This window comes from Perca flavescens, chromosome 7, assembly GCF_004354835.1.
Source record: "Perca flavescens isolate YP-PL-M2 chromosome 7, PFLA_1.0, whole genome shotgun sequence".
Lineage (NCBI taxonomy): Eukaryota > Metazoa > Chordata > Actinopteri > Perciformes > Percidae > Perca > Perca flavescens.
In genome coordinates, this window is record NC_041337.1 from 30,375,628 (window position 1) to 30,395,169 (window position 19,542).

Consider the following 19,542-nt stretch of genomic DNA (forward strand, 5'->3'; position numbering starts at 1 on the left):
CCCTCCGCAATCACAACCATTTTACGAAATAAGGTCCCATGGGTTAGAGTTAGAGTTATTTCTATCCTGTAGAACAGTGGTTCCCAACCTGGGGTCCGGGCACCCCCAGGGGGGGCGGCAAAGATCACAGGGGGGGCGCGAGTCTTTATCTGGTTTGAGGTTGAGGTAAAAAAAAAATATTTGCACGTTAAACAAATTATGATAATACACTAGAATATATAATGTATACAAAAGTCTGTATGAAAACTATATATTCTGTTGTATCCTCGTTTTTCCTGCTGCCACGGCATCACTATTTTATGAATGAAAGATGGTGGAGAAACGTAACAGTGCTGATAACTGCTCTGTGTCAAAAAAGAAAGTAAGGCTCTATTTCCAGAGTTACCTCAACTTCGGTTTTGGGGGAGGGGGGGGGCTCGGCTTTTCTTAGGCATGAGTAGGGGGGGCGCCAAGGAAAAAAGGTTGGGAACCACTGCTGTAGAAGAATTGAGCGAGTGCCGACTTGTGTTTATGATGTTTTATGACCTGTCATAAAACATTAAAGGCAATGCCCAGGGTTTAAAGCAACGTTACCTATTGGGACTCGGGGATCGGTTTTTCTTAAGCTCATGTTTAGCTACAAATTTACTTATTATTTTAGGTTTCTTGTAACTTAACTCTATTTAGTACTTATAGATTTAAAAGCAACTGTGACCGCTGCTCACACTATGTTACGTGTACAGTACTGTAGGTGAATTGTACATTCAAAGCAATGGATTATCAGAATCTAAACATGACCAGTTAAGTGTTATTTATCTAAAAATATTTGCCACTGTACAATTAAGATTTGACAGACCCTAACCCTGACCCTAATCCTGACCAGCCATCGATACTGCTACACATAAAAAAGTGGTGTTATTTGACTGAAGTGTTCATTGCATGTATATTTTCGAACATATACATCAGATTATATAAATGTATAATTTTCCTCTTGATTAAAAAAAATGACTAAGAACTTTCCCTCTAAGTACTTTGGATTATTCCTGTCAGATTTATTGGAATGTTAATTTACTTTGAATCATCATCAAAAATGAAAAAAATGCATAATTATCTTTCAGTAAAACATATTTTTATTTGGTTTGGTAGCAAAAACAGCTACTCAGAACAACAGTTAGATGTGGGCAGCCTCCTAAGGGGTTGAACAGTTTCAGTCACAGGACACGCACAGGGAAGACATGCACTACTGTACTTACTGTAGCAGGCAGTTGACCAACAACACTGAAGCACTATTTCAGTATATTCACATTCCTTTAACAACTCCACTGTCTATGCAAAATCTTTTTGAAGGAAACAACCCTTTGTGTATGGAATTGCTGTTGCATAGATGTCAAGGAAGTGTTACACACACACATATATATATATATATATATATATATATATATATATATATATATATATATATATATTTTTTTTTTTTTTTTTCATAGTTGCATTTTGCCCAGTTTTTATCTCACTTCCTGTGACAAAACTCCTTCTCAAGTACAGACAGTCAGAAATCAGACATACACATTAAGTTCTTTGGTCCCTTTCAGATCTTTGGTAGTGTTAGGATCATTTATTGCTTCATGAAAATAATGTTTAGGCTCTATCTTAGAATGGCTGGCAAGCATTTTACTTCATAGTTGGAGGGGAGTGGGGGTGAACTGTAAGTACAAAACTAACAGAGAGGCAGAGGAGATCATAGCAGACAGGTAGCTACACCTCTAAACTAGACAGCTCAATCCGCAATGACTTCAGAGGACTCAGACACCACTCGGCCGTCCTTGGTCTCAATCATCTTGATAACAACGTTCTTCTTGCTCTGGGTGGTGCTGTAACCGCCGGTGCTGCCGCTGCTGAAGCCCATGCTACTGCTGCCCATGCTACTGCTGCCCATGCTGCTGTAGCCGCCTCCATATCCGCCTCCATATCCGCTGCCAAACCCGCTGGAGTAGCCGCTTGAGTAGCTGCTCTTCACGTTGTCCATGGGATAACCACCGTAGCTTGCTGTTAAGAGAAGGGAAGTAGGAGAGAACAATTTAACGTGGAAAAGTCTGGAATCTGTTAAAACTGAAACATTTGACAAAATCCAATCAAGTAAGATGATATTTATGACTTCAGTGAATGCAAAGACAAATTAAGGAGATTTTGACGAAGATGACTTACTGCTCTGTTGGGAGATGTTGATAGACTTAATGCCATTCACCAGCCTGTCCTCCTCTCCCTCTAGCAGTTTCCTGTAGGTGGCGATCTCAATGTCCAGAGCCAGTTTGACGTTCATCAGGTCCTGGTATTCTCGGATCTGGCGGGCCATGTCCTGTTTGGCTCTCTGCAGGGCATCTTCAAGGTCCCTAATGCGGGACTTGGCGTCCTTCACAGCCATCTCACCACGTTCTTCAGCCTCAGCGATCTGGGCCTCCAGGTTGGCACGCTAGGAGAAGATTTTTGAAAAATAAATCTTTGTCCACTGTCCTGGTTGTTATATGACAATAACAAATGATATATGATGGCTCAGAATGGTGTAGCATGGTCCCACAAACATTTGTTTTTCCATACCTGTCCCTTGACGGCATCAATCTCTGATGTCAGTCTCTGGATCATGCGGTTGAGGTCTGCGATCTCTGTCTTGGTAGACCTGAGGTCTTCTCCGTATCTGCTGGCGGATGTCTGCATCTCTTCATACTAAATAAACATCAACAATACAAGACATTACAAACTGGGAACCCTATCGACCAGAACACTGCATGCACTGAGTCATGAGCAGATGAATGTTATTGCTGGGGTAAAACATGTTTTCATCTTTCTTTCACATAAATTTAACCTATACTCATGGCAAGTAGGATTTTGAAGACACACCATATTTATCTTTCTAAATAAAGAAATGACAGAAACATGAACGTAAACAAAGTTCTCAATCACCTTGGACTTGTACCATGACTCTGCCTCGGCGCGGCTGCGGTTGGCGATGTCCTCATACTGAGCCTTGACTTCAGCCACAATGGAGTCCATGTCCAGGTTGCGGCTGTTGTCCATCTCCACAACGACTGAAGTGTCCTTGATCTGGCTCTGGAGCTCATGAAGTTCCTGAAAAAATACAAAAAAGTCAAAGAGATTAGTAAACCCTACCGCATTGAGGAACCCCATTCAGCTAATTTACTTCCAGGGATAGCACAAGAGGCGAGTCAGGATGCTTAACCGATGTAGAGAGAAATTAGTAAAACAAACAACGCCACTGAGTTGATTTTGTGCCGTACCTCCTCATAGATGGACCTGAGGAAGTTGATCTCATCTGTCAGACTCTCCAGCTTGGCCTCCAGCTCAACCTTGTTCATGTAGGCCTCATCGACATCCTGTAAAATAAAACCAACCGATAAAAAAGTTTGTTAGAAATGAGACATCGCAAAGAACTGACATTGTCTTCGGGAGAGAGGTGCTAAAAGAAGTTGCAGACAGGGTATCAAATTTCCTACTCAAAGACAAGTTGAGTAAATGATGATGCTTACCTTCTTGATGAGAACAAAGTCATTCTCACACTCTGTGCGCCTGTTGATCTCATCTTCATACCTGAAAGGAAATAAAATACAGGTCCTGGTTGGATTTTGAATATTCATAAAGAGTCTCATCTCATGCTCCTGTTCAGTTTTGAGAGTTTATACGCCAATGTAACACTAGGAGGTGCAAGTAGTCCATGCCTAACTCTTGAACTCATTTGGGACATTTGGCTCACACAGATGCTGACTCAGGGCCAAGCATGAGAGGTGGTACTGATATTTCTCCCTTGGGGCTGCTCTGAACTCAGCTGATACGATTCATTTGTCTGTGGACAACTGACAAATATGTGTGGCACCATTGTACCTGTTTGTGTTAGACACATGCATGTCAGCGTGCATGCATTAGTACTTGTATACTCTTGTGTAAAGCTATACTGTAGGTAGCATTGCTGACAGGCAACTCTGTAAAATCATTTTTACCTCCAGTCCTATGTAATGTAATGGGTGTTCGGAACATGCTTCCTCAGTGCTGTAATTCCCTAGAGTGTGTATGACGCAAGTCAATGGACAAATGTAGGGAGTAGTCCACAAAAAGATTAACTCAATGTGCTGCAAGGTTAGTCTTGACGCACAAATCTGACTTGAGTTGTTGTACATTGCTCCTGGCTGTATTTTATTTATGAATGAAGTTTCTATGCATTTTGAAAATTGTCCTTTGCAACCTAAATGAAAAAGATGAATCTTAGATCAACCCTATGATTCTTTAAGGGGAAGATCAGGCCTGACATTGCATAGAACAGCTAATTTCTAGCCCTCATTGCCCCTTCCACACTCACTTGTTCTTGAAGTCCTCCACCAGGCCCTGCATGTTGTGCAGGTCAGCCTCCAGCTTCATCTTGTCATTGCCCAGGCTGTCGAGCTGTCTGCGCAGGTTGCCGATGTAGGCCTCGAACATGGCGTCAATGTTGGAGCGGGTGGTGGTCTGCCCCTGCAGTAGGTTCCACTTGGTCTCCAGCATTTTGTTCTGCTGCTCCAGGAAGCGAACCTGATGTGTACAGAAAGATGCAGACAGAGGGGGGGAAAAGTAAGGTTATTTATTATGCTTATCAGTAGGGTATCATTAAAAAAGCCTTTACAAAGAATCAGGGACTTACATTCTTGTTTACTGTAATGAATATGTGGAGGCAGATTCCTTGTGATCAGCTATGAATTATTATGAAATTCCCTTCAAAAGTATGATGTAACTGCAGTCTCTGCCTGACAAAACAATATCGCCCCTGGGTTAACAACCTAATACTCAATTATCAGGAACAACCTTGTCATGCCTCCTATTCATTGTCTACAGTCTTTGTTGTTCGTATCTAACTTTGGAGCTTTGTAAGATGCTTTTGGCTGTGTTTCCAAAAGGAAGGCCTGACGTATGTGCATCCTGACAGGAGGTAGAGGGTAGGAAGAACAAGACAAGGTTGGAAAAAGCTGGTTTAGGCCGAATAAAGCTAGTTAACCCTTCTCCTGCATGGCTTCCTGTTTTTGTACAGCGTAGTTCAAAGAAGGCAGAGAGAACTGGGTGAAGCGAAGTTGGATCCGCAGGCAGATGCAGAAGGGTAAATATTTAACTGTTATAGATGTGATGAGGGGAGAGCAAGGAGTAGAAAGGTGGTGGAAACGTGAAGGGGGATGTATTAGCTGAAGAGAGGAGGAAGGGAGAAGGGATTGGATGATGAAAAGGTGGGGAGTTTGCATATTTGTGAACAGTAGAAGCAAGGCAGTGAAAGCAGATATGTGACTCAGTGGAGGTTGCCTTAATACATTGCACTTGAACATATTATTGTCTTCATCTGAAGTGAAGTAAATACAGCTAATAAAGTGCCTTCAAATGGAATGTCACCACAAGATAACAGAAGATATGGAGGGTCGAAGTATGTCTGATTTGTGTTGAAGCATTCACAAAGCACATTATCTTCCTTTAATCATTGCGTCGGGAGAAGGATAGTTGATATGTAGCCAGTGAGCTGCCGTTGGCCAGAACATGAAACCAACTAGCCTTTTTAAATATTAACCCACTGCTACAGCCTCAGAGGACAGACACTCCTGAGTATTACATGCTGGACTCAAATGCTGATTTGAATGAATAAAAGTTAATCTACTCATACTCCCAATGGACACTCAAAATGTGTCCGTGAGAAAGAAGGCTTTGTCATTCAGGGTAGTGTCACTCAGTACTCAGTGTATGTATGTATGTGTGTGTGTGTGTGTGTGTGTGTGTGTTTTGGGAGGGTGGGGGCCACCAGGGCAGCAGAAAGAGCCACACCCCAGCCAAGGGAGGGACCATTCCCAAGGTAACTCGTATCACAAGCCCTGACACACCCATAGCTTTCTCTATCTATCTATCTATCTCTCTCTCTCTTTGTCTTTCCCAATCTCTCCTTTCTGGAAGTCTGTTTTTCATCACTATAAAAGGGCAGCCTGAGCCAAAAAGTTTGAGAGCCTAACCCAAACTTTGAGCTACAGCACTTTTTTTTCTGCTTTGACCGCATTTGTGGGAGGTGGCGAGAGCCTTTCCCCATGCAGCAAAAGTGAGAAAATCAGCATTACAGGACATGTGGCAAACATATGGATCTCTATATCAAATATTGCATAACATTGTCACAGCTAAAGGAACATTCAGCTTTTTTGACTCCACTGTGACTGAGCTTTTCACACACCTAAAGAAGTTTCTGTCAGTTCAAAGAGTAGAATAAGACAGGGTTATAGGACCAATGCCTGGGCAACCTTGACTTTTTTGACACATGAATCGCCCCTATTACAAACTCTTACCTTGTCAATGAAGGAAGCAAAACGGTTGTTGAGGGTCTTGATCTGCTCTTTCTCGTGGGTGCGGACAGCTGAGATGTTGGGGTCAATCTCTAGGTTCAGGGGGGCCAAAAGGCTCCTGTTCACAGTCACGGCTGTGATGGGAGTATGAACACCCATGCCGCCACCGAAGCCCATGCCACCACCCATGCCCATGCTTGCACCACCCATGCCCATGCCGGCACCACCCATGCTTGAGCCCAGGCCGAAGGAAGAAGAGCTGGTGATGCCTCCGAAGCCCCTGTTGCCTCCTCCATAGGAACTCTTGACACTGTAGCTAGTGCGGGAGGCACCACCACTGCCTGCTCCACCGTAGGATCTGCTGCTGAAGTTCCGTGGGGCACTGGAACTCCTCACGGTGTAAGCGCTAGTCTTATAACTGGTCATTTTGATATCTAGAGTTTTTTTTTCTTTCTTCTTTTGGATGAAATAAGTCTGGGAAGGTCAGACTGAATGCTCTTGGCGAGGCAGGCAGGCAGGCAGAGGGGAGAGACCAGAGTGGATAGAAAAGAGAAGAGACTCCTGGAGAGTTTTAAAAGCCTGTGCCTGTGGGAGTGGACTGTGGTGAGCTGCCATTGGCTGCAAGTTTGGGTGAGAGAGGGAGGCAGGGCTGTAACATTACACTTCTATGACACATTGTCCAGTCGCTCAAAACCATTACCTGGTTTCTCAACAGGCTTCTCTGACATGTTGTTAGAGAAAACCTGGTGTTTTGAGAGAATTGTCGAGTGGGTATATTTTTTGCTTTGATCTGCTGCATGTCTCTCCAGGGTAAACTACTCAAGCACACCACAGCTGATTCAACAGGTCTGGTTAAATGTAATTAAAGAAAAGATCATCCACATTCAGCAGCAGCTATGTTTTAGAAATAGTGGAGTGTGTGTGAGTGTGGGGGGGGGGCAGTTGGTGGGTGGGTGGATGATAAGAAATCAGCAGTTCTTACACATCAATGCTGGTTTACTGAAACTGCTGTATTTCTGTAAATGTATAATACAGGGGTAAGCTATGTGTGTGTGTAAGGAGGGAGGTACTGCTGATTATCCCTGTGAACAAACAACACTTAAATTTGGCAACACTTTACATCCATTCTGCTACTATTTTATTTTACATTTAATATATTATTTTTTATATCTACATTGTAGCTGTTGCCCTGTTTTATGTCTTGGATTCTGAAGTCACTTTTTAAACATTGACATGGGCATTGTTAGAGGGAGCCTGAGATCTAAAAATTACATTGGCATCCCATCTCAGCTGTTTTTCATACTGAATACCCAGGAAGTCACTACATAGCACAGTGTAAAACAAAACAGATTTGCAGGTTTATAATGTTTATATTACGTGTTAATTATCAGGTTTTAGAGGCGTTTAGAGGATTATTTTTTAACTTTTGTACCTATTTCAAGACTTTATCAACCTGAACTTACAGAACTAAGTGAAATTAACACAGAATTACATAGGCGTGGCACGGAATGTGTTAAACTTACATACCAGGGGCACCTGGGTAGCTCACCCGGTAGAGCGAGCGCCCATATACAGAGGCTCAGTCCTTGACGCAGCGGCTGTGGTTTCAGTTCCAACCTGCAGCACTTTGCTGCATGTCATTCCCCCTCGCTCTCTCTCTCCCCTTTCATGTCCAAAGCTGTCCTGTCAGAAATAAATGCCAAAAACATTATCTTATAATAAACATAAAATTACATACCAGCACACCACAGAAACTATTTAATCTAATTTAGGCAACACAAGTACTTGGTGAGGTTTAGGAACAAATCATGGTTTGTTACATAACTTACAAAAAATAAAAAATAGAAATACTCACATTTTAATTTAAAAAAATGTAATTTAAAAAAATGTATTTAAAAAAATGTAATAAAAAAAAAGTATACGTTGGCTTTTGGTTTCACACAGAACAGCACTATCCTGGGTGCGGTTTCCTAGGTGCAAGTCCCGTGTGACCGGTCCATCCAACCTGACCTCCTCCCTATGCAGAGTTTCGTGTGTCCACTGCGACAAAAGATCCTACTTGACTTTCTATTGGCATTGTTTCCGTGGTGCCGGCACGTAATTTTAACACATGCCTCCACCGCGTAATGTGGTAATAAGCTGTTGTTGCCATTTCATGTATTTCTGGTCTTTATGCTAAGCTCAGCTCACCGGCTGCTGGCTGTAGCTTCATACTTGCAATGCAATTGATCTTCTCTGATCTAAACTCTCAGCAAGAAAGCTAACAAGCAAATATCCCAAACTGTCAAATGATTGCTTTAACCTGAAGCATTTGAATGTCATTAACACAAAAGCAGCTGGATGTCAAATACATATAGCACCTTTTGCTAGGTGTGATAGCATGCACCATCAAACTCAGTCCGTAATTGAGACATGACAATTTCCAATAACCAATAAAAAAAGATTATGATGCTGAGAAGCACTTGGGAAATCCAGTAGCTAAAATGTCTCTTTCAATTTTCAAGCATCTTTGAAACAGGAGTATACCCATTACCACAGCACTATGCTACAATGAGACATTTTGGAGGCGCAAGTTTAGATGCTTTAGGGCTCAAAATTCCTTGTCTGCTGCAGGGAACCTGTATCTGCAAACCAGGTGACCTGCACTAACCAGCTGGCTTTCATTAGTGCCAAACAAGAGGTAAGTTAGGTTTTACGCCATTGAGCCTGAGGCTTTAAAAAACACAACTCAAAGTGGTTTTGTATGCTTATATACAACTGTGTGTTTGTGTCTGTCTGTCTGTCTACACAACATGCACCTCAGATAACACAGTTAGGATGTGTTATTTGTCTCTATAAACCCCCTGAACTGCATAAAGAAATGATATACTGTTCACTGTGTAAACACTGGTAAATAATTCTGACACCACACTGATAACCGAGCGTCTATTGCTACTGCACTATTGCTTGCAGTTTGAAACTATAGTGCCATGCATGTCGGCTCAACCTTCAACTGTCCTTCCACCAATACTGGCCCTGCATTCCTCTCCTCCCCCATGCATTTCCTCCACCAGTCCCTCACCACAATGAGTCATGAGTCTTGGCATTACCAATCCAACCCCCTCCTTCCACCATATCCTCTCGCCTCCATCTTCTCTAACCCTCTTCCTTCTCTACCAGTGGCTTTTGGCCTCGTTATTATCATGGAAACACACCAAAAATAAAATAGACTCCCATCTTCTTTAGGCCAAAATGTATGCCAGCCCAAGAGAGAGGCATTTGCGACAGCAGTGCACAGAGTTGCAAAGCTCAGAGGGATTGACTCAAACTTGAAAAAGAACATGTGGCAATATCGATATGATGTTGTGAATTGAGTTTTAGCTTTTGCCACATAGGAAAAATCTGGTAAGTAACTTAGTTGAACAGCGTCAAAGGGGAATTCCCGCTTTGCTTTGTGAAATGCGCATGACTGCAGTGATATCGTGGTGATCATATACTGTTTTATCACCAGGTTTCGAATCATGTGGAATGTGAATTCAGAACCCACAGACACAAGAAAAGATCTCTCTCAGAGATAATGGAATTTCAGTAATTCCACCATGAATTATGAAATATGCTTTGGTTGATCGCATGACTCTCATTACTCTGGCCTATCTAAATGCCTGTTAGCAATTTAATGAAGGTCTGATGACGTTTGTAGTTTTTTTCTCTGCCAATATTTATTAAATTGATTAAGTAAATTTCTGGACGTAAGTGAAAGATAAAAGTAAAAATACTTTCTTACTTTTGACCACACACACACACACACACACACACACACACACACACTTTAATAACAAATTAATTGGTCACAATATGATCTGTTCTCATAGGCAATATGTATAATTGAGAATATTATTACTATGATTTCCATTTGAAGGATGTTACACCACTTTTTTTTATTCATCAGGGGTGCAAACAACAAGAATAAAGTGCATACTGATTTAGTTTTCATTAACTGTATAACAGTGTGGTACTAAATTCCCCATATTGTACTTTTTTTTAAATGCACTTCGTCTACCAGCAGCAGAATTGCTCAATTCAGCCAGTTTCCCATTATTCTATCCCTATTTATTTATTTTTATATGTTTATATAAATATATAAAATTGTTTTTAATATCACACGTTGTTTGTTACTGGGGAAATTAAGGATTTGCATAAATACTTTGAGAATAAAATTCATCACCAAAATTACTTTTTTTAAAAATAAACAATATGTCAGATGTTGGGTAAATCCTTGTCTCTGATTGGCTATTCCTGCTCGGAGCATACACATGACTCCTGCTGAGTGGATTTTAAATAAGATTCCTACACTTTGTTGTAAGTAAGAGTAAATGAATGTGTCTTGTTCTTCTTTTGGAGCACTATTAAGTGTAATTCTGATTTTGATAAATACAAACCCTGGCTTCAAAACTGCTCTTAAATCAAGAAACCATCACATGAGACCTAAAAAAAAATGAAATCAGTTTCAATCAAGATCAATCACCAAATGTGATTTGATCTTTTAACATTTGTGTGGACGTACTGTGTGCTAGGGAGATAAACGCACATGTGAGATGTGAGTATCGGCAGGTTTTAGAGTACCAAAAGGTGTTTGGGATCAATCCAGCTGCCACTCAATACCATACAAACAACCATTCTAACAGCACATGCAGCTGGCATTTCCTGAAGCGTCTGCTTACATTGTTAGGGCTTCCAATCATATTTAAACAACCTTAGTAGCACTATACTAACATGCAGTAACAACAACAGCTTTGTGACTGTGAAGATGTAAACCTATCTCACTTTGAGTTCCAGTTATTTACTCTGCATATTAGGGTGGAATCAGTGTACGCCTGCCATTCATTCCATTCACCTCAATCAATTGGTAAGGAGGCTTTCATCAGGACCATTCACACTCTTGAAGTGATTGTCACCGTCTGTCATTGCAACATCAAAAGCTTGAGGTTTATACTGTATCGGCAAATCACAAGCTAAGCAGGCGTCTGATATTTCTTGACCTGGCTGAGAGGTGGTGAGCAGGATGTTAGAGCAGGATAAATGAGTGTGAACAAAGATGGACCTTCACACTGGGTGTGCTAACACTACATAAACATCTCAGGAGGACTTATCGTTGTCAGCTCTGCTGTCAGTCATAAGGCGTGTCGGAATGTGTCACAGCTACTGTATTGTTTGTTTGTGTGTGTGTGTGTGTGTGTGTGTGTGTGTTTGTGTGTGTGTATAAAAGTAAATTTTATTTTTTTAATGAACAGAAACAGAAGTCCACACTTGGTCAGTGTAGCCCGATAGTCCACTGTTGGTAATTTTAACGTGTGTGTGTGTGTGTGTTGGGGGGAGGGGGCGGCCCTAAGATTGTGTGTCGATGTGTGTAACTCTCTCTCCCCTCTGTGCTCCTCCACTCGACCAGAAAAGACACACAAGGCAAAGGAACGTTTGCCGTGTTAGTCGCCATACATGTTTTTTCAAAATCGTAGCACTTGAAGGGTGAACTCGATGTGGCCCATCACTGTCATGAGCTACTACATGTTAGGTTTGTGTGTAGATTTGATGTTTTGTAACTGGGTGGTTTCATTGCAGTGTGTCTTCAACAATAACTTCAAGCTGTCCAGCAGCCCTTCCTGGCAGGATATAGTACAATGACCATGCACACTGAACAAACCCCCATTGTGTTACAGTTGAGCTTTCCATAGCATTAAGTAGCGAAAGATGGCCCTCTCTCTCAGATACACAGTCCTGCTGTACTTTACTTACCTCAGGAACAGCAGGTTTTTGTGGTTTCTGGATAAATATTAGATTAGAAAGTAGCCTCTCCAAACCTGGCTTGAGGCTGGTGTCGCGCAAAGATAACATCTTGTAGACTAAGCCATTGTACTTTGCACTGTTGCTTAATGAATCAGAACTTAAACAGGTCAAATACCAAAACGATCAACAAAAATAAATAATTAAAGCAAAGAAAATGTCATTGATGCTGCCATTTATTCCTTCCTTAAAACGTACCAAAATTTCTCATTAGAAATATTTTTGCATTTAACAGATAAGCCAAGCTCAAAAGGGCTTTAACTAACTTTTTAGAGCTTTTCGTGGCACATGTTCAACTTTTCTTTTTCTTTTTTTAAAAAGGTAAAGACATTACAATTAAAGGGTAGGCCTCATTTTATTCAAATCCGTCTCAAAACAAAATTCACATGGCCGCGTGTATATTGAAAGAATTATAAGCTGCTGCAAATGTCCTCCCTGTCCAAACTGGACCTTTGTAACCCAATTCCAATGTTATTGATGAAGGACAAAATAGGCAGTCTTTGTTGTATGTAAAAAAAAATACTTCTAAAGTTCAGCTGAAGCTAAAATTAGGCTGAATCTTAGAATGCTGTTTTTGCAACCAACCATAAACTGCAGATGTTGTCCATTAATAAACATTCCACCTAAGTCAAGTTGAAACAGGTTTCCTTCAGGGCAGTTTGTACAATACCTTTAAAATTGAGTATTTCTAAGGTAATGTTTTGCAGCACATTCCCTGTTCAGTGTGCATTTAAAGAGAAAGGAGTTTTACAAAGCTCTAAGAACACCCTGGGAACATGTAAAAAAAATTGTAGATATATTACCATAGTTGCTATGAAAGAATAGCAGATCATTTACATAATTAATTCTTGGTACAGAGAGGACCATCCTAAAGTCAATGGTGATTGCGCCTGCATTTGGAGCTTCATATAGATAATCCAATTTTTTTATTTAAGGATCAAGTTGCATGCATGTAAATCACATCACCATAGTCTTAATATAGATAAAAATTATCTTTTCACAATTTTCTTTCTGGCCTCTGACCTTTTTTTTTTAAATAAAAAAGCCCATTTCCTTTGTATTTGTGTGATGCTTTCTAATCAGCCTACTGTGTCAGGTATCAGAGACACTACTCAAAGGCAGACTAAAGCCAGGAATAAGGAACAATGATAGTTGATTGATAAACAATGAAGTGAAATGTGTCAGGATGAGTAGATAGCAGGAGAGTGGGGCAGTGTCCAGGTACCACGGTGTGAAGGGGGGGGGAGAGAACATCTCCGGCGAACATATAGGTCAGCAGACTGAGCGGGAAATCAGGTGAACAGACAGAGAGAGACGGGAATCCAGAGATCAGAGCGTGAGGTGAGTTTATGAAGACAGAAAAATCCAATTAAGAATCACAGGCAGACATAACAGAAACGCAACATACGCCGGCAGAGTAGTTGGCTGGTGCATGACCGTACTAGAGTGACACAACAATCTGGTCTTATCTTAAATAGGATGCGGCGATTGGTGGAGATGAGAGGCATGTGTGCTGAGGGGTGATCAGATTCAGGTGTGTGAGTGTCAATCAGGGGAGCCAGAGACCACGCCCACCAACTCCAAACTGAGCATGCAGAAACACACCAAGCACAAAACCAACAATCATCCTAACAGGAAAATAAATCAAAACACACTCATACCAGGTCTCGGAGGCAGGAGTCACGGCCGGGGTTCCGTGACTTACTGGGTACAGATCCAGTCAGCTGACCACTGAAGGTGTGCCTATAAAGGAGGACAGTGAGTTTTTTTTTTTCAAAAATTCAAACAGTGCTTACACATTTAATATAGGTCTGACAAATGTCCAAAAAATTACCACATGAGACACAAACCCCCCAAGAGACAGAACTACAACAACAAGAAGCAAACCCACAACAAAAGCTGTGTCTAGCCCCTGTTTTTTATGTGTTGGCTATAAGAACATTTTGCAAAGCTACTCTTGTTTATTTCATACTAGTATTATCTAAATCTGATTGTGTTATGCCTTAAGCAGTATGTACTGTAAGTGGATGACAGCCTGTGTTGAGGGGATCTGGCAGTGAACTGCAGCATTTTGGATGTCCTCCTTAGCGAACAAAGGTTTGGAGACTGCCTGCTGAAATAGAAATATCAGAAATATAGGGCCAGAAGTCATACAATTTCAGTATATGAAATAACTTTCATGGAAAATGTGAGAAAGCTGTTTCCTTCCCAGTAATGTAATGACAACAAACATAACATGTATGCTATTTAATCCCTATGTTGGTCATCCAGTAAGGAGTAACAGCCAGTGATGTCCATGTCAACCTACTACCGACTCACCAAGGAAAGCAGTTTTGGTAGTGTGATACTGTAGAAGCCAGGACAATATAATAAGCTGATAAAAAATAACCTGATTATTTGACTTGATTAAAAACTAGTTCACTATGTTATCAATTACAATTGAAATATACTTTTATAACTATTGAATACTGAATATTGAATACTTATTGTGATAACCCCTGCCTGAAATTCTGTTAAAAGTTAAGTTATATACTACAGAGAAAGTGATTATTTCCAGTCAGTGCTGTTGCTTATGCATACTGCAACTGTCGGGCGCCTGGGTAGCTCACCTGGTAGAGCAGGCGCCCATATACAGAGGCTCAGTCCTTGGCACAGCGTCTCAGGGTTTGGGTCTGACCTGTGGCCATTAGCTGCATGTCTTCCCCCTCTCTCTCCCCCCTGTCAACAGCTGTCCTGTCTATTAAAGGCTGAAATGCCCAAAACATTATTTTAATATGTCTTGTCTTCTTTACGCTGAAAGGGAATAAAGAGATGCAATCCAGCGTTGCACAAAAGGCCACACAGATGATTTCACCTATTCAACCTGACAGGTCGAAATCTTGTGGATCTATGGTGTGCATGTGCAACCTGATCTGACAGAATTCCGTGAAATGAACACGGCTCCTTAACTTAAAATCTGTGGCAGTTTCAAGTAATTGCAAAAATTCTGTGATGGGCCCACAGAAGAATTCCGTGAAATGAACACGGATCACCGAAAATTCGGTAATGGGCTCACAGAAGAATTCCGTGAAATGAACACGCCCCTTAAGTTAAGGAAACGGTTGTGGGTCGTCTTACGCTTCCATGACACGCAGCACAACAACGGGACAGTTGGGTTTAGGAAAACAATAACGGGACGCGGGACAACAACGGGACGGTTGGGTTTAGGAAAAGAAGAACGGGACGGTTGGGTCCTGTGTTGTTTGACCCATCCACCACCCCAACCAACCTCCCTATGCATATTTTCGGGCTTTCGTACTACTTGCTACCGTAGTTGCTTTTAATGCTACATCATCTTCTCATTGACTTTACATTGGCATTGTTTTCCGTTGTGGCCACATGGAATTTTCACACATTCCGTGCCACCACCACGTAATGCGGTGTTAACAGTTTGTGATCATTTTACGGACCAGGTTGGCATGTTTGGTCATCAAACTACATTTACCAATTAAAGGCATGTTTAATATGTGTTTGTTAGTCTGTGGCTAAGGTCGTGAAGTCAAAAGAATTAAGTTGTTTACAGTGCCCTTGATATACGTGGTGTTTTGTTATTTGCCACACAGACCTAGCTATTCAAGTTGGCACGCCCCCACCCTGCTCATACAGGAACTGTGACGGTCACTTTTTCAAGTGAACCCAACATCAATAAAGGAGGTGAACATTGTAACTGTCTAACAGGTGCAACTGAATCATCCTACTCATGGTATCACGTTCTGAGGCCAGAGCCAGTTCAGTGCTTTGGCCCATGGCAATGGTAGGGCTCTGAGTAATGTAAAGACTAATGAAGTTCATCCAATGTCTGTTTATAAAACTCACTTTACAGGTTTGGTTTGGTAGAAAAAAGAACAATCAATTTGTAAGAAGATGGTGAGCAACTGTAGCAGCATTGTGATCAAACATGCAATTATGATTTACAAGATTTGGGGTTGAATTTGGACCAATGTGTTATTTATTTATGTAATCTGTCTGACGCATTCAATATTCATTGTGCCCTTTCTCCAAAGTAATGTTAAAATGGTGGAAAACCTGGTGGACAAAAGGAATAAAAAATTTGAGGATATCAGGCAGGAAAGACTAGTAGCAGCGTTAGCAGTAAGTTGGATGTGTTGAGGTACTAGAGTGACCTACATCTCAGCTTTAACCTAGCACCTTTATGCTCCCAGTGTGCACCAGGCAGTGTCCTCTGCTTTAAAGCCAATTTGACATAGTGGTCAAACAGTGGAATAAAACTTCTGGGTCCATCATGTGATGCCCTCTGGCCCAAAAAGACTTCTTCTCATAGACTTACATGGCGAAAGAGTCTGTTCTTGAGCTTCTTGTTTTATTATGAGTCAGCTGCTGGAAACATTAGAGAGCCAACTGGAAAACAGAATTTTGTACCAACTTATGGAGGTAACCTTTATAGCTACTGTAGCTAGCTACAGCTGACAAAAAAATGCCAACATCAGTCGGTCGCTATCTAAAATGAGAAGCATGCTTACCTCTGTCTAAACTCAAGGACCCATTGTTTCAAAAATTACATTGAATTTCAGGTGGTAAATTTGCTACGACTTTTGTAAACTATATATGTGTTGTGAGAACAGAAAGCAACACTAACGGGACGGGGCTTAGCAAATGTGAAACATTTGGTGCGTTTTTGCCAAATGAATTACATTTTTAAAATGTCAACAACTCTGTACGGGCTACCTAAAATGTCCTACTATTTTGGAAGACAAATCTGCACATAAATGCTACAGAATAATCAACCAACCATGATGTTCCTTTCTCTACTACAGAACCAATTCCTGCCTGATATTTATAACTCTCCCAGCAGTTTGAACAAATAAAATAAAGCATGGTTAGAAAAACATGGAGGGAAAAGAGGAGGTGGAGAGCAAAAATGAACATGTTCCATGGAAAAAACCTGGTCCTGTGGCCCTGTGCCCATTTTACCAGTGCCCACAAAAGTTGATTTTCTGTCTCCTGCTCTCTCCTTCCTCTCTTTTTGAACCGCAGCATTCCTCTTATGTCAATTAATCACATATGCATTTATTCATCTTCTCTGTATCTGTCAACGAACACACACACACACACACACACACACACACACACACACACACACACACACACACACAGACCACATGTTCCTCTTATGTTTCTCTGTGTCCCTGTATGATCCCTCTGTAACAGTTTTTCCTCCTCCCACCGCCCATTTCACTCTACCCCCTTGCCACACCCACTGTCGCTATGGCAACGGGGTTTACCACAGAGCAATGATGACATTGCCAGATGCATATGGAAATAGTTTGAGTGTGGTTGCCTTGGATACGGAGATACAGGGAACCATACAATGTGTAATTACGCACTGTATGGAGCGATGTGTGGAAACACTGCAGCATGCGTGTGTCACTGGAGGCTTGAAGTCGCCTCTCTTCCTGGCTAAGAGTCTGGACAAGGAGACTCATTCACAGACGTTGGTAGTCCTTATGTAAAACAGATTTGTGTTAATGCACTGAGGCTCATACTCTGAGTCTTCGGCACTTTTTTTTTCGGGAGCGAAAAGACTGCGTGATAACTTAAACTATCCCTCCAGGCTGTAGAACAATGCAAAGACAAATAAACGTTTGCAGAGGCTTTAAACTGAAAAAGGAAGTCTGTAAATTTGTGTGGTTTTGTGCCAATTTAGAGTCTGTCTTTTTTCTTTTTTTTTTACCTGAATTACAGAAAATTGTAAGTCAAATCTGTTTCCAATCAAAGTGCTGCTTACAATAGTCCTCCTTGTTTTAGTTTGTGTGGGGTTTCAGTTGCTTTAATGTAAAAATAGATGTGTAGGTCAAACATGAAGGGTGTCATTGATGAGCTGTCTTTTTTACCACGTCAGACAATAGTCAAAAGCCATTCTGTAGCGTCCCTCAGGCTATAATCCTGCAACAACACGGAACACAATTGTGTGTATTCTGCTCCCCTGGTGGTGGCTGTCAGGGCATGTGTGTTGTCTATATCATGGTTTCTTTTCATGTTTAAGTGAAAACAGAAATGCTTAAAATATCCAAAGGAAGGGATAGTTGAGTGTTAGGCAACTCAGCAAAATGCTGACTAATACTTTATACTTACTAGTATGAACTCATACTTCACGAGGGCTTATAGTGGAGGCAGTTTTGAGTTTCTGCATGTTTAAATATAGTCATCAAAATGCCTTCAAACTACATTTACATGTAATCTAGAAGTCTAAAAAAACATTAAATTGTCAATAAAAGTTGAGTTGAATTGTAGTGTTTACATCTGCAAATCACCAAAACTACTCTGTTATCAGCTTTTCCAACAATAAACTTCAACCATGAAAACACCATGAAAGCAAATGCCACAAGCTTCTGCTCCATGAAATCTTCATGCTCCATCTAAAACTTCAAAAATAGATGATTCCATTTTCCAATTTCATGTTTCAGACTTTTATTAAAGAATTTGCATTCCCAATTAAGTAGCTACCTACAAGTTAGCATATTATAAACTTACTACATTACTTTGAGGGGTTACAGATTAGGTGACAAGAGCCCAAACCGTTATATGTGTTGTATATGCTGGCAACGTTGGGGTTCCATGGTTTATCCTCATCCTCAAATGTCATGTAAAAGCAAAACATGTTTGAAAATAGTTACAATTAACCATAAGTCTAACATTTGTGTTGCTTGTTCAAAAAACTAATTACATATGTATATGGTAATTAAAGAAAGATAGATACATACATAGATTCACACAATAATAAAATACATTGAGTGAAACAAGTCAAATCCTTCTCTCACACTTGTCACTACTTTGTTGTTAATCCTATATATGTCAAACTTAAGTAAAAGTGCTACTCTCCTAAGTATCATAAGCTGAGATGTGACCACCCCCGTGGAGCCCCCAGAACAATACCAACAGTGTGTTTAAAATGCCAGCCCTTTACATCCAAAAGGCTCAGTGGTGCTGAGAAAGAGCATGGAAAAGAAAAGTAACAGGGAAAACATTGGAGTCAAGCCTGGAAAGGAGAGTGTTTTGGGTTGCAGTGGGAATGTCAGAGGAGGATTTTAGAACCTAGTAGGGATAAGTAACACTTGCCTCAGCAAGTGGTATTTATCACACTGATAAAACCCTTACTTTAGCCTGTCCTCATGTCGTAGCTGAATGACAAAATGTTTTAGAGGTTTGGTGAAACCTATAGAGGGAAAGAGGGGCTATGTGGGGCTTTGGGCCTATATTATGTGACTTCATAAGGAAAGTGTGTGTACTTGTGTCTGTTTCTTTCACTTCCTCTGCAAGTGTCAGGAGTCCAAGTTAATTATGTGTTTTAATATCTGTAATTACACGTCAGGTTAAATCTGTAAAAGGCACAAACATAGCTGCT

General features: G+C 40.9%; 1 protein-coding gene across 1 annotated transcript; it reads right to left on the minus strand.

The window, feature by feature from the left end:
* Positions 1–1,086: 1,086 nt before the first annotated feature.
* Positions 1,087–6,879, minus strand: krt8 (keratin 8). Its single transcript, XM_028582112.1, has 8 exons — positions 6,327–6,879; positions 4,346–4,554; positions 3,522–3,582; positions 3,273–3,368; positions 2,938–3,102; positions 2,575–2,700; positions 2,185–2,449; positions 1,087–2,025 (listed from the first exon to the last, which is right to left on the minus strand). Exons 1-8 carry the CDS (start codon positions 6,747–6,749, stop codon positions 1,757–1,759), a joined length of 1,614 nt encoding a protein of 537 aa, XP_028437913.1. The 5' UTR covers positions 6,750–6,879; the 3' UTR covers positions 1,087–1,756.
* Positions 6,880–19,542: the final 12,663 nt, after the last annotated feature.

What these genes read in the sequence shown, in the direction of transcription:
- krt8 (XM_028582112.1), bottom strand. Translation starts at nt 6,749, where the DNA reads ATGACCAGTTATAAGACTAGCGCTTACACCGTGAGGAGTTCCAGTGCC. An exon ending in TTGCTTCCTTCATTGACAAG is followed by an intron (nt 4,555 to 6,326) that starts GTAAGAGTTTGT and finishes TGTACACATCAG; the next exon opens with GTTCGCTTCCTGGAGCAGCA. An exon ending in TCAGGTCCATCTATGAGGAG is followed by an intron (nt 3,103 to 3,272) that starts GTACGGCACAAA and finishes GTATTTTTTCAG; the next exon opens with GAACTTCATGAGCTCCAGAG.